The sequence below is a fragment of the Homarus americanus genome, unplaced genomic scaffold (assembly GCF_018991925.1).
Source record: "Homarus americanus isolate GMGI-L3 unplaced genomic scaffold, GMGI_Hamer_2.0 scaffold4877, whole genome shotgun sequence".
Lineage (NCBI taxonomy): Eukaryota > Metazoa > Arthropoda > Malacostraca > Decapoda > Nephropidae > Homarus > Homarus americanus.
In genome coordinates this window covers 1-15016 of record NW_024742056.1, presented here as the reverse complement: position 1 = coordinate 15016, position 15016 = coordinate 1, and the positions used below count along the sequence as shown (strand labels likewise).

The following is a 15016-nucleotide window of genomic DNA, read 5'->3' as shown; positions in this document are numbered from 1 at the left end:
TCCGAGTGCTAGTTTTCAAAATGTCCACTAGTAAATGAAAAGGGTCCTACGACAGTGGTAGAAAATATAACAAACCAGGGGACGATGACTAACTAGACGTTTTGCTTACGCCAACTAGTGTTATCAAGTTCTCCACCATTATCATGCTCCACCACCATTATCATGCTCCACCACCATTATCATGCTCCACCACCATTTCAGATTAAGGTAAATCTTCACTGTAGATTATAGATATTATGTTTATGTAATCATTGGGCTCTCAATTCTAAGTGAAAATTTGGTTATATTACGACATTTTAAGTGGATATTGTAGGGGATACTTTTATTTTGTGTGGATTGCAAAAATAGCCTTGTGCTTCCCATCCAAAAAGATTTGGCCGTGAGATGGCGTGAAGTTGGCCGTGAAGGTCGTACATCTGGCACCCTGCTCAGTGACTGTTTGGCCGTGAGATGGCGTGAAGTTGGCCGTGAAGCTCGTACATCTGGCTCAGTGAACATGGCGGCACCGGAGGGGACGAGTGTTGAGACTCTTACTGTAACACTGAACACACTGAGGACACTCAGAAGTAGTGTTACCCTTTTTTTCAAATTCATTTCAGAAGGCAATAGAGATGAAAACAGTAATGAAGGCGACAGCAGTGTACACGAGGAGGCAATGAAGGTCATGGCTGATGTTAAATGCCATTTACGGTGAGCTTTAACTTATGAATATACAGGACTTGTTGCATAATTAGATTTTCTGAAAAAAAAACAGAATAATTAGAGTGTTCTTGTTGGGTAATACTTAACGGATATAAAGTCACGAGGTCCGTTATTGACATTAAGCGAGACGGGGAACTTTTGAAGTATCAGGTTCTGCTATTTTAGGTAATCTCGTGAAAATGTCAACCTTAGAGCCAAAACTGAAAATCCACACAAACTAATGGAGGAGGCAGGGTAATAATTGATGACGGTAATTATTTAGGATTAACCCGCCAGCGAATTTGATTGAAAACAATTTCGAAAACGCCGGATTTTCATTGTTATATTATAGTGGCCACTGTTGTAGTTTGTGGAAATATGTTAAAAAAAAATTATTTTTTAAATAAGCGCTACTTAACATTTGTGGGTATGAAGAACACCTAACCCAACAAACCTACCTAACCTTACCTAACTTCCTTATGGGGGAAGGGGGCTCTACCCCCCGCTATATTAAACAGAAAGAACTTACTATGATATGGTGAAATTTGAGGCATTTTCTAGACGCGAGATGATACAGCCGCATCGGGGCTATGCAGCCTTGGCTGGTTAGGCCTATATATTAACCTTGATGACTAAACTGCGGCCCAAATTTAAAGAAAACGATTTTGAAAAGCTGCAATTTCACTGTGGTAATCATTGATTGTCCCGCGGGCGACTTCACAAAAAAATGATTTTATAAACGCTGCAATTTCACTATTTAATATAGTGGACACTTTTAGTTTGTGAAAAGGTATTAAAAAGTTATTTCTAAATTATACCTAACCTAACCTTAGTGGGTATGAAAAACACCTCACCAACCTAACCAAATAAACCTACCTAACCTTACCTAACCCCGGGACCCCTCGGTATATTAAATAGAAAGAACTTACTATAATATGGTGTAATTTAAGGTTGTTTCTGGATGTGAGAGCAGCCGGCTGCATCGGCGCTTATGCAGCTTGGGCGGCGGATTTATTTGGGTAAATTTGCATAAGCACACCACACTCTGTTAGAAAGTCAAAAATATATTTTTCTAGTGTATTTGTGTGTGTTTAGACCGAATATGACCTTCATTTCCGGCGGAAATTGGCCGGTTTTTTTTATCGATTTTTTTTCTTGGGACGTTTTCCGAAAAAAAAAATGGCTAAGCGAATAAAAAATACACCAAAAAACCACTAGAAAAAGCAAAAACCTAACCTAACCGACTCTCACCATATGATGGAATCACCTATTTCTTACCTTATTGCTGTCTCTTCTTTGTCTTTGGGATAAGGGACGAGTTAGGACAACGCCACATATGTTGGTTTTGACGATATTTACATTGTCTTGCACTTATGACACTTTACTGAGGTTGGGAGAACACCATGCGATCGAAAAAATGCTCCAGTTTTTTTAGTTTTTTTCCCAAAACTCACAATCAGCTCCATATAATTTAAGTGACACCCATCACACACTTCCATGGTCGGAAATGAATATGAATTTGGAAATATGAGAGACCCAAAATAAAAATCGATTTTGATTGGGTCAAAATTACAGCGAATTAAACCAAAAATCATTTTAATTGGTTGCCAAAAAAACGCTTTTGATTGGCCGCGTAACGTGTACGGGAAAGCATGCGCGTGATGATTTATGAAGGAGACATCAGTGTGGGAGGTGAGGTAGGCGATAATGGCGGAAGAATAATGGAAGAAAATAGAGAACATTTTGGATATGCTGTCTCCATTATTATACATTTGCGCCGGTAATGTAATAGATGAAAATTATCTTATAATTAGACGACTTATTCGAATGATAATAGATTAGTGGTAGGAATATGTGATGTTAAAACGCAATAATACCGTTATTTGTTATTGTGATGGTAGGAAACGGCGAGCCACAGTGTTGGGGAAGTGATGAAGGATTGTGCTGTGGTCTTGGTGAATGTGGCAGAACAGGTAGCGAACGAAGTAGTGCTTGTCGTGGTAATCCCTGTTGCCAGCCCTCAGAACCCAGGGTTTTATAATCTTCCACTGCAGTATCAGGGTCAACAAAGTTTTCGCTGTTGTTAACGGTTTGGTTTGTTATAACCTAAGGACCCCAAGTTCGAGTAGGCTTTCCAGCAATCACTGTAGATAGTGGTGGTCTGGCGTGATAAATTTCTGGCAATGAGAAACTAGGGTGTCGGCGTCACTTTTTCTCAACCGGCACAACGAACATGCAGCCCGATCCACACTCAATGCTGCCAAAAACCTAGATACCCTTCACTAAGCGGTCATGTTGGAACTTCCTCTTACCAAACTTACTTTCGTCAATTTCTACAATTGCATTTGGGCCACCAATAGGTTCCTGGTTTTCCATCCAGTTCATACAGACCTCACTGCAATAATGTTTCCTGTCAACAACGGACTTGGCCCACAAACCCAGTTCTGTTTCACAATATTGCTGTGAAAAATACTTTCTGAAATTTGTACAAGTCCCTGGATGACCAAAACTAAAATAATACCCTTATTAGAATGTTACCTAACCTACCTATCTTCCTAACCTGTGAATTGTCATTTTGATTTTTTGGTTATTATCCAAACAACATCTTTAGGAAAATGAGCGAATTCAATGCAATATAAATTGTAATAAACACTCCCGATGAGATCGTTGTTCATTTCTTGACTTGTCTGAAAAGAATAAGTTGCTAATACAGTCACAAAAACACCTATACAGTATAATCAAAATGTCACATCACATAACATAAGAAACAATTCTACCTAAAATAGAACATTTACCATTATCATTTGCCAAAATATCTGTGGGTCGCAGCTTTTTCTTAAAATACTGTACTGTACAGTGGTCCCTCGGTTAACGAGATTTCGGTTAACGAGTTACCTTCCATAAAATTCTTAACTTCGGTTAACGAGCAATCCCTCGATTAACGAGTTTCTTACGAGCTGACCTCCACATGTTTTAGCTTGCATTTGGCGGTCCAACAGCTGTAGTATTAGTCCGCCAATACAGTAATCGGTTCTAGGGCTTAAATTCCTTACCCTTTTAGTAAATATCAAGAAGTTTATACTATTCAATAATTTTAATGGTTTAATATTAAGTTTTTTAGTAATTTTAACAATTATGAACATAATTGAAGGTAAAGAAACTAGTTTGTGGCACGCCATTCAGCCTGCCAACACAGCATATAGGCGTCAGTCTTTTTGTCTTTTCAGTGGAGGTAACATCTTGCTTGAGACTCTCTTCAGCTAAACGCTTTTTTTTCTGTGTTTACAAGCAAATTATTGGTCATTTTGAAGTTTATTTTACATATTGACAATATGTAATGCAGTGCCGTGTTGATTTAAAGAAAATAATCTTGAATTACACCAAGAGAACTAAAATTTTATGGGTGAAATGGCGCCATGGGGTGACTTCTCTTCCACCCCAATGCCTTCTCTTCTCCGTTCTCCTCCACCCCCATTCTAATCCCCATCATCATCCAGGAGCCTTCTACATACACACCTGAAAGTAAGTGAACCTTTCTACCTTTTTTGTTGAATTTAGGCAATTTTCGGTGAGCTGGAACCAATTACCCAAAAACCCATTGAAACAATGGTTTCGGTTAATGAGTTTTTCGGTTAACAAGCAACCTTCTAGAACGGATTGTGTTCGTTAACCGAGGGACCACTGTAGTACTGTACAGAATGACAAGGAGCCTGTTGGGTTGTAAACATTGCTAGTATGTTTTAGTGACATGCGATTGAAATGTGAGTACATACTGTAGTTCCAAAATAACTAACCTCGCTTTTTTTTAATTTTTCCCAATACAAAGCTTATTATTTGGAGAAAGTCTAGCTCATTGTATGGTAAAGGTGGAGCAGATGATTAGCACCCGAACGCTTTTATATATTTCTTCTATATTTTCCAGATGTTCTTTGGGTGATAAATTATTTGTTAGTAAGTAGGGCCTGAAAGAAGATGGGAATAATGGGGCAGAAAATGCGAACACTTAATATGGCAGTGATTTCATGTCTCTATGTGGTTTTTAGGCAAAGAAAATTTTTTTTACCCTGATTATGGCTAAATACATGTTCGTATTGTAGGATTGGGCGTCTCATCCAATAGTCTTTGGCTGATATTGGAGTTGCCCAAGCCAGATATGGTTGTAATGGAATTTCAGCATCAGTCCTTCATTATTCAGTTAAAATATGAATTTTTTAAGCTATTGAGAATTTCAGTTGGGAAGAAAAGCCTGTTTATATATATTTTTAACTTGCAGAGAACTGGAGACTCAAGTAGCAGGTCTTAATCCACCCTCAAACCCTGTAAATCTGGGTAACACAGGGCTCTTGTCCTTGGACCCCTCACCAGATAAACTACCACTCTACTACCAGCTTCTGGACTGTTATACTTGGATGGAGAAGGTGAGAAATAAGTACTTAACTTAATTTTGTAGCACCTCTTAGCTAAGACCATTTATTTCTTGGAACCCCCTTTGTTGGAGTGGAGAAAATCTGATTGAATGTTTCAAGCATTATAGACCCCTATTGTGACCAAAGAATAATAATTACTGTAAACCCTTGCCATTCGCGATGGATAGGTTCCAAGAAATGGCGCGAATAGGTAAAACCGCAAATAGCCATTTCTGTAATACCTTAGTGCACTAATATACAGGTATACCTATACTGTGTATGAGAAACTTAAGTCACAATAATGTACTTACATTTGTATGTGGAAGTCTGGAGCTTGATGAAGTGGTGTACTGTATATAGGGAGACATCTGGTTAATGAAGCATAGGTGGATCATCAAGATCACTGGTGGAAGAGGGTGAATCAGTGGTGGTTGGTGGAGTGGTGTGCGACCGGGAGGTGGTGCGTGGCTGAGGGGAAGAGGAGGGTGGTGAGGTGGTGCGTGGCTGGGGAGAAGAGGAGGGTGGAGCGGCAGCGGTAGCACTAGCTGGTTCTTTCTTAAAAAAAAAATGTTGATTGGCAGTTGTTTCCTCTTGGCTTTCAGTTCTTGAAACATTTCCCGATAGGAAAACAATACTTGATTGATTCCTCGGACCATCTAAAGGCTGCGTTCCATGGAAGGGTCGTGGTCAACAATGAAATCATTCACCATCTTTACCTGACGAAATAATTCACCAAAATTTCCATACTCCAACCTTCATGTTGTAATTCCATATCTTCTTGGCAATTTTTACCAACTCTTTCAAATCCTCTTCTGTAAGTTCCTCTCCATGCCCATCAATCGGCTCTTCCACATCTTCAGCAGCCATGTCCACAAACCCCTCACCACCCAACTGACATGCAACATTCACAATGTCATTCACATCCTTTACCATGGACGGAAATCCCTGAAAGTTATTCACACACTCAGGCCATAAGATGTGCCAACAAGCATTCACTGTCTCTGGTTTAAGCTCACTGAATGATTCACTGAAGTTGATAATGCAGTCTGTAATGTTGTACTCCTTCCAACACTTGCTAACATCAAGGTCAGGGTCTTCATCCATGGCACTACAGATACGACCAAAAGAGCAGTGTGTATAATATGCCTTGAAGGTGTGTATTACACCCTGATTGAGAGGTTGGATAAGAGCAATGGTGTTAGGGGGTAGGAACACCACCTCTACACCTGGATGGCTAAATTGCAAACTTTCTGGGTGGCCTGGTGCATTTTCTATCAATAATAACACCTTAAATTCCATCTTCTTGGAAGCAAGGTATTTTTCCACTTCAGGGATGAAACATTTATGGAACCAGCCCAGGAAAGCTTGCACAGTTACTCATGCCTTTTCGTTGGACTGCCAAAACACTGGCAAAAGCTTCTTGTTTTTCCCTTTAAAGCCTTAGGGTTTGCTGAGCGGTAAAGCAAGCCAGGCTTGATAATGCAGCCAGCTGCATTGCCACAGAAGATGAGCATCACTCTGTCCTTGGCTTCCTTGAACCCAGAGGCACATCTTTCCTGCTTGTTTATATATGTTCTACAGTACCAGGTAGTTTCTTCTAATATAAACCAGATTCATCAGCATTTAACACTTGCTCTGGTCTATAGCCTTTCTTCAGCTTGGCGGGAAATGCACCTGCGGCTGTGTGGTCAGCTGATGCGGCCTCCCCAGTCAGCTTAACATTATGGAGCGAGAATCTTTTCTTAAAATTCTCGAACCAACTTTTACTGGCACTAAAAGTTGGTTCAGTCACTGCACTAGCCCCTTCACCACCTGTTGACTCATAAAAATGAGCATAAAGACTTTTAGCCTCTTCACAAATCACATTGCCGTCTATCGGAACATTTTTGCTGTGCTAGTCCTCGATCCAAATGTTCAGTGCTTTCTCGGTTTTTACAATGTTCTTGTCACAAACAACCTGCGCCACTTTAGCACTTGCAGGAGCACTCGCTTGAACAGAATCACGAATTGCTTTTTCATTCTTTCTTATGTACCGCACTGTGGATTCGTTCACACCAAACAACCGGCCAACCGCGGCAGCACTCACCCCCTCTTTTAACTTGTCTAATAATTCAATTTTCTTTGCCAGGGGTCATCACTGACTTTTGCCTTTTCTGTTTCACTCCACTAGCAGCACTGGCACTAGGTAGTCTTTTCGGGGCCATTTTCGCAAAGAAACACGAAAGTTTTGAGAGTGTGACACGGGATGCTAGGTCACGGGTACTGGGTGAGGGCAAACAGAGTGGATGAGACGCCGCGGGCACATAGGGTGACTCGTTGCACTGCTAGCCATCATCTGTTTACTGCAAATTGGCAACCCGCAAATAACAAGGAAATCCCTGTGACTGCAAATAACTGTACTGTATATAATTTTAAACTGATGAGGTGATATTGAATTGGTGAGGGTTCATTGTATAGGTAATCCTCTTTTATCCCAAAATCACATACTGGTATCTCTCGTTATACAGATGGGTTAGGTTCCTTAAGGGACCATTATTTGTTAAAAAGTGAATAGCTTTTGTAAACAGGTTGAAAATTCCAAATCTGAAATCCTTGGGGCTGAATGTGTCTCGGATTCTGGATTTTTTCAGATTTTGGGATACCTGTACACTGTATACCTGTATAATGGGGTACAGGTACCTCACCCAGAGGGGCCTGTGCCCAAGTCTAAACACAAAATTCATGGATATCTCATTTACCGAATATGGATACATATAGCCTGCAGGTAGTTTAATGCGATATTTTTAATAATTTTGTGCATGAAACAAAAAGAAAAAGATGCACATTAAACCATCAGAAAGGTAAGGTACCACTACTGTAAGCCTACCTGTAACTGACCCTGAAATTTACCAAAGTGCAGTCTGTGTCTTACCTTCATTCATTAATGCTCTAGGGATGAGGATGCACTCTGAGAAAGAAATACTTTATAAGAACAGAATATTCGTATAAGCAAATGTCCATATAGCAAGGGATACCTGTATTGCAATTTTGTGTTGTCACATATCTGATTTGTATGTACGAAATATCCAAGTGTGTGTGGTTTTTTTTTTTTAATGCTATTGCAAGGAAAATTTTTAATCATGCACTCAAACTACTTCCAACAGAGCACCCTTTCCCAAGCAGCTAACGAGCCGATCTGTGGTGAAAAGGATAAAAGTAACAGTCAACAAGAATCTTTTAAATTTGCAGAGATGCATCAGTTCATGCTCAGCTTTCAGAGGGTGAAGAAACATAATCCACAATCCTCTCATATAATTATTTATTACTACAACTTAAATCTTTTATACATTCTTAACTTTATTAAGTGTGTTTTTTTATGCCCATAATACTAGTGGTAAACTTGGGTGTAAATGGTGGTGGTTGTTGGTTGGTAAGTTGAGAAATGTCCATGAGAGGTAGAATATCCACTGAATAATATACAACTACAAAAAAAAATGAAGAGTAGGAAGTGAATTGGTTCTTGAACATTCGCCACCCCCCTGACCTCATTAATACAACAGTATGCAATTTCACCATAATTCCCATCTTATTTTGGTTCATTTGGTACTAGGATAATAAAACATTATGGTAAAATAATAAATTAAAAAAAATTCCACTTGACTCCAGATGAGCTACAGTATATAGTATGGTATTAAATTCCTGGGTCTTTGTTGACACAGTGCAGTCACAGCCAGCCCGGTGCCTCCCTGTCTTGATGTTCATGTACAGGTATCCTTCATTTTGCATTTATTCACTCCACTTAAATTCGGTTTAGCGCTAAAAAATTTGACACCCATTCTCACTTAACGTTAAGTCAAAATTTGGTTTAGCAATAGTTTGACTCACTGAGAAGGGGAAAACTGGGGAATAGATGGCATGTTGCCATTGTTACATGTAATAAAACTATAAAAGTTGTGGAAAAATCATTACAATAATAAAACTATAAAATATGATAAATGAAGAGTATGGGTATGTGTGTGAAGTGAATGTGTGTGTGGGGACAGTGAACTATAACTTCATTGCCAACTCTCCACTCAGCTGCATTCTTCCTTCCCTGATGGGAAGTCATAACATACACAGCATGGCAGCAGTCACACGTCTCAGAATCAGCAGGGTGACTGCCTGGTTGAACTGTGTCATGTCGGCCAGAGGATGGGTTGACTGTACATAAAATGTGCGTTATTGTATTTTGCAATATGCTTTTATAAGCTTTAATGTTTATCATAGCAATTTTTGTTAACTTTTGATGTATGCCCAGCCAGGAATGCATACCATTGTTTCTAATGGGAATGTGAGTTTTGCATACAGTACAGTATTGCAATTTCACACATCTTAAGAGTTTTCAAGAACAGAAGCCTTGTGATAAATGAGGATTACTTGCAGTACTGTATTTGTATATTTAATTGTTTGTTTATTCTTTCATTCAATTGTTTGATGTATCGTATATACCCAACAGGTACATTGTTACTCCACCATAATGCACTCACTCTTTTCTGGAAACAATCTCAAGAGATCATCGATATCATTACCATATTCTGCTAAGAGGAGACGACCTGCTTCATTAAACCACAATGTACCTCAACAGTAAGTCTTTAATTTTCTCTCTTTGTGAGATTTTTTTTGTCTTTGCAATTTGGTCCTTCAGAAATTACTTAAAAGGTTAATGACAGTAATGCAAGAGCTGTTATACACTGGTCCCTTACTTATCATAGGGATACATCCCTGAAAATTGGCATGCAAAGCATAATTGTGCAAAACCAGGCCAATTTTACTGATATTGTAAGTATTGGTGAGGTTTTGCATAGAGGTAGGCTGAGATGGTTCTAGTATGTGGAGTGAATGATGGAGACCAGTTGGTTCAAGAAATGGTTGGGTTTGAATGTGGATGGATGAAGAGCTAGGAATAAGCTTTGGTCCGAGACTGAGGGTTAATTTTCCAGTCACTGAAGGCAGTACAGTAGTCCCTCACCAACTGTAGGGGTTAGGTTCCTGAAAAACCCCATGGCTGCGGATAACACTCGTCAAGGCCTAAGTTGCCTGTTCCTTCACTAAACAAGACCTGTGTTGTACATTTAATTAAATTTGAGTACTGTACTTATAAAATCATTTAATCTAAATTAAATACTGTAGTAATATAAATTTTACAATACATCTCCTTGGAGATGGCACATTGCTATAAAATAAGAAAAATGAAGAGCATGGGTGTGTATGTGTATGAAGTGAACATGTGTGTGTGGACTTGGCAGATTGTCAAGTTAGACTGTCCCTGTAGCTACCACCCCCTACCAGCCTAAGCTGTGTTATTGTTATTTTTCAACTCGTATTTTCATGTAGACATACGTAATTTTATTCATTTTTTAACACTGTTACAGGAACACTCAATCATTCATACAGACTGTGTAAAAAAAAAAAGTGGTTATCATAAGGTTATAAACATAAAGAAAATAAACATTTCTTATGTCCACAGGAGTTAAGTGTTGAATCATGGGATGGGTGTAGTGTTATAGGGATCTCTGCCTCTCCATACCAGGCTAAGCTGTGAGCCGCATTATTGTTCTTTTTCAACTTGTAGTTTATTAAAAAAAAATTGTTTATTTTTTATTTTTTTACTGTTACATGTACACAATCGTTCATTCAGAATGTGAAAAAAATTAATGAAGGAAATGATTATTACTGTATAAGGTCAAAAACATAAAGAGGTAAACCATTTCTTACATCCGTAGGAGTTAGCTGACTATCGTGGGAGGAAGAGGGGGAAGCGCTCTCTTGTGCCCTTAGAGAAATGGTTGCCAAATGACAATGCAGTATTTTTCATTTATTAGTCCAGGTATTTTTTCATTCCTCACATTTATGGAAGATTACATTAGATCGCAGAGGGATAAAGATGCCACACTAATCCACGGATACTCGACATTCAATGCCGTGGTTGGTGAAATGGTATACCGGTACAGAGTAAAAACCGAGGATACCCGGCATCGACGGATGAGAAATCTGAGGTTGGCGAGGGTCTAATGTACAGTATATAGTACCTCGAATTCTTGGTCATTTTCTTCTGAGCTGGCCAAGGGTCTTGCTTCAGGTCTTTGTGATGACAGCTTTGAGGGTACCATTCATCATTTGGACTAAATTTGTTGGTTATAGGATTGATTTTAATTTATTTTATTTTATTTTTTTAACCCTTTCACAAATCGGGGTTTGCTTGTACAGTACTGTACTTGGAAAACTTATTTTTTTTATTTATTTTAGCTCTTTTTGCCATTTTCATACATTAAGGAGAAAATATAAATCAGTAACCAGTATTTTAAGAAATTTTTATCACAATTTATCACCTGTATTGCTCAGATTGGCTGTTCTTATTGGATTTCTGCATTTTTTATGGTGATTTGTCTTTCGAGTGAAGGGCTTTACTGAACAAGTAATGCATTATACACTACAGTGATGTGTGGAACTCTGGGCAGTACAGTAACAATGACGGATCATCTTTGATTTGAGAGGAATATTTCCTTGTCAACTGACTGCTTTGGAATCTTCCCAGTAGATTATGAAACAGGATTGAAGCTTGAAATTACATTTTCTGGCTGTGAAGGAGTAAAGTGATCTGGAATTCCTCTCTCTGTACCCTGGTTGTTTCTCCCATTGGCAGGAAAAATTCAAGTTTTATTGTATGATTCCTAAGTCTGTGTTAATTAGGGTACAATTCAAGCAAAGGAATTTAAGATTTATAATAGTGTTCTTGTTGACCTCCAGCTTTGAAAGCAACTACCAGGATGGAGCAGGAGTTCACTTCAGAACCCTTGTCTGAATGATCAAGTGACTGCGAAGAGCATTTTCACTGATCTGATTTGTTCTATATCCCCACTTGAGAATGCAAATGGCTCTTTGGTTAAGGCAGTCTGTACTAGGGGTTGTTTTGGACTCTTTCCCTTGTCCATAAAATAGGGTTTCCTGTGAGATACTTTTTTCTAATCTAATTAGTATGAAGCAATTTAAGCTGGCACTTGTTGTGTGGTATTTAATTGCCTACAAGTGTGAGAATAAAGATCACTGATTATATTTCATATAAAGCAAACACTTAATTTTATGCTTTGATATTGCAGGCAAGTTGACATGCTGATTCAAGGAGTTAATCAGATGTTTCAAGACATGACTCTAAACATATCCCGACCCTTTGGTAACAATGCTGTAGTCCAGGTATGTTAATCCTTTCCATTCATGTAATTACTTATGTATAATTTAGGAGGCCAAAGTATTGTATTATCACATGTATCATAGTCTTTGCAGGAATCATCTATTGTAATTACCATGTATTTTTTACTGGATCATTTTCTGCCTTGTGGGTCTTGTGCAAGTGATATACCTAAAACATCATCTTGCTGTAGGATACTACAGTGGTCCCTCGATTAACGAACGCTTCGGTTAACGAATTACCTCCCATAAGAATCTTGAATTCGGTTAACGAACAAAAATTTGATTAACGAAATCCTTACGAACATCACGTTTTGTTGTGAGCATCAGCTGATGGGCTAGTCTGCCAATTCAGTAATCTGTCCTATGTTTAAATTCGTTTCCAATGGAGTAAATACCAGTAAAGTTGTGCACTTTAATATTTTTGCATGTTTTATATTAAAATTATTAGTCATTTTAACATTTATTAAACATATTGATAATATATGCAGTACAGGGAATTAGCTTGTTGTGCGGCCATAAGATGCGTGAATCAGCTACAAGGCGTCAGTTGGGCTTTGAAAACAGTGGAGAGAACATCTATTTTGTTGGTGTCTTGAATATTTTTGCATTTTTCATTGAAATTATTGGTCATTCTGAACTTTGGTTAACATATTGATAATATATAGCGCAGTGCAGTGTTGATTTAAAGAAAATGATCTTGAATTACACCAAGTGAACTTAAAATTTTAATGGTGAAATGACTGCATCAAGCATGGGTCCACTGAAAGGTGATTTCTCCTCCATCCCCACTTCCTTCTCTTCTCCCTTCTCCTCCACCCTCACTTCTAATTCCCATCATCATCATCAACCAGGAACCTTCTACATACACACCTCAAAGTAAGTGTACTTTACTGCACTTTTCTTTTTACTTTCTATGTACTTTTCGGTGAGCTGGAACCAATTACCCAATGTCCCATTGAAACAATGGATTCGGTTAACGAATGACCTTCTGGAACGAATTATGTTCATTAACCGATGGACTACTGTATATTCATGCAAATAAATATTACCGTGCAATGCAGGTGGATGTGTCAAGGACCAGTAAAGCATCTGATTAAAGATTCAACCCTTCTGTTTAGACTCACAGATTCAAACCCCTTCAGCCATAAATGAAAGTTTATGCTATGGCTTCCTGCAATTTCTGCCAAAAGAGTTTCTCCTGATTTTAGTGACTGGTACTGGCGACTTCATGTAAATCTTCTACCGAGACCAAGTGTTGTAATTATATTTTTTTATCCAGTTTAGATATTTATTTATTTACAATATATTTATACGTACCCAAGAATGTCTGTGGGTAGTTTTAAAGTTGCCAGCATTTTTGCGGCTGGGACAGGGAGCCATTCGTTCTAGAGACAGTAATTTCCTTTACCTATGATCTAAATATGTGTGTGTGTGTGTCTACACAGACACACACATATACAATATTACAGGTAAAAGAAATAACTGTCCTAAGGGCAAACTCATAAAGGGAATATACATTTTTTGTACACAAGAAAAATGTCACGCCCCCTCCCCCCCCCCAAACCGGTTCGCAAATGTTATTCACGGATTTGGCGATTCACGGCTATTTTGAGAACATAACCCCGCTAATTTTGGGGCCGCCTGTACATTTGAAATTACATTGAATTTTTTTAGTGTGGAAATCATATACAGTGATCCCTCGGTTAACGAGCGCCTCGGTTAACGAATTACCTTCCATAAGATTCTTAACTTCGGTTAACTAGCATTCCCTCGATTAACGAATTCCTTACGAGCGCCCCTCAACATGTTTTTGCTTGCACACTAGCTGTCGTATTAGTCCACCAATACAGTAATCGGTTCTAGGGCTTAAATTCCTTACTATTTTAGTAAATATCAAGAAGTTTGTACTATTCAATAATTTTAAAAGTCTTATAAAATTTTTTGTCATTTTAACAATTATTTAATATAATTAAAGTACAGGGAAACTAGTTTTTAGCGCGCCAAACAGCCTCTCAACACACCAAGCAGGCGTCAGTCTCTGTGTCTTTTCAGTGGAGGTAACATCTTGCTTCAACTTTAGGCAATTTTCGGTGAGCTGGAACCAATTACCCAAAAACCCATTGAAACAATGGTTTCGGTTAACGAATTTTTCGGTTAACGAGCAACCTTCTGGAACGAATTGAGCTCGTTAACCGAGGGACCACTGTACAGATGGCGTTACGTTCCTGAAAACCCCATCGCAGTTCAAAATATCGTAAATCAAGATTATTAAAACATGGGGTTCAATGGGATATGTTACCAGCCAGTCCGACACCCACACGTATCACCGAAAATAAAATTCCTACAATAATGATATTCATAAAACACAATTAAACAACACTTGTCCCCATCGAGGCTAAGGGGACTCTTGAATGGTGGAGTGGACACATCACTCTGACTCCCATACAACTTTACAGTGTCAAGCTTTACCTCCAGAGGCATGGTTTTCCTGGATGTCTTGGCCGTCTCAGACATTTTCAAAGTTACACTGCTCACTTCAGTCACAAAAACAGCGAACGATGATAACTTAGTACAATGATAGTGGCTGACACTGCTTGCATTATGTTCAGAACAACAGAGGCAAAGCACTTTACTTTCACAAAAAATAGCAAAAAAGGCAAAGCACTTTACTTTCACAAAAAATAGCAAAAAATCACTTCACAGTCACCAAAACAGAGTACAAT

The 15016-nt window shown here is 38.6% G+C and overlaps 1 protein-coding gene across 1 annotated transcript; it reads left to right on the top strand.

The window, feature by feature from the left end:
- The first annotated feature begins 316 nt into the window (after positions 1-316).
- LOC121876473 (mediator of RNA polymerase II transcription subunit 27-like) lies at positions 317-12359 on the top strand. Its single transcript, XM_042381574.1, has 4 exons — positions 317-690; positions 4955-5099; positions 9562-9689; positions 12203-12359. Exons 1-4 carry the CDS (start codon positions 497-499, stop codon positions 12303-12305), a joined length of 570 nt encoding a protein of 189 aa, XP_042237508.1. The 5' UTR covers positions 317-496; the 3' UTR covers positions 12306-12359.
- Positions 12360-15016: the final 2657 nt, after the last annotated feature.

Coding starts and splice junctions, on each gene's coding strand:
- LOC121876473 (XM_042381574.1), top strand. CDS start 497: ATGGCGGCACCGGAGGGGACGAGTGTTGAGACTCTTACTGTAACACTG. Junction 691..4,954: donor GATGTTAAATGCCATTTACG/GTGAGCTTTAAC, acceptor TTTAACTTGCAG/AGAACTGGAGACTCAAGTAG. Junction 9,690..12,202: donor AACCACAATGTACCTCAACA/GTAAGTCTTTAA, acceptor TTGATATTGCAG/GCAAGTTGACATGCTGATTC.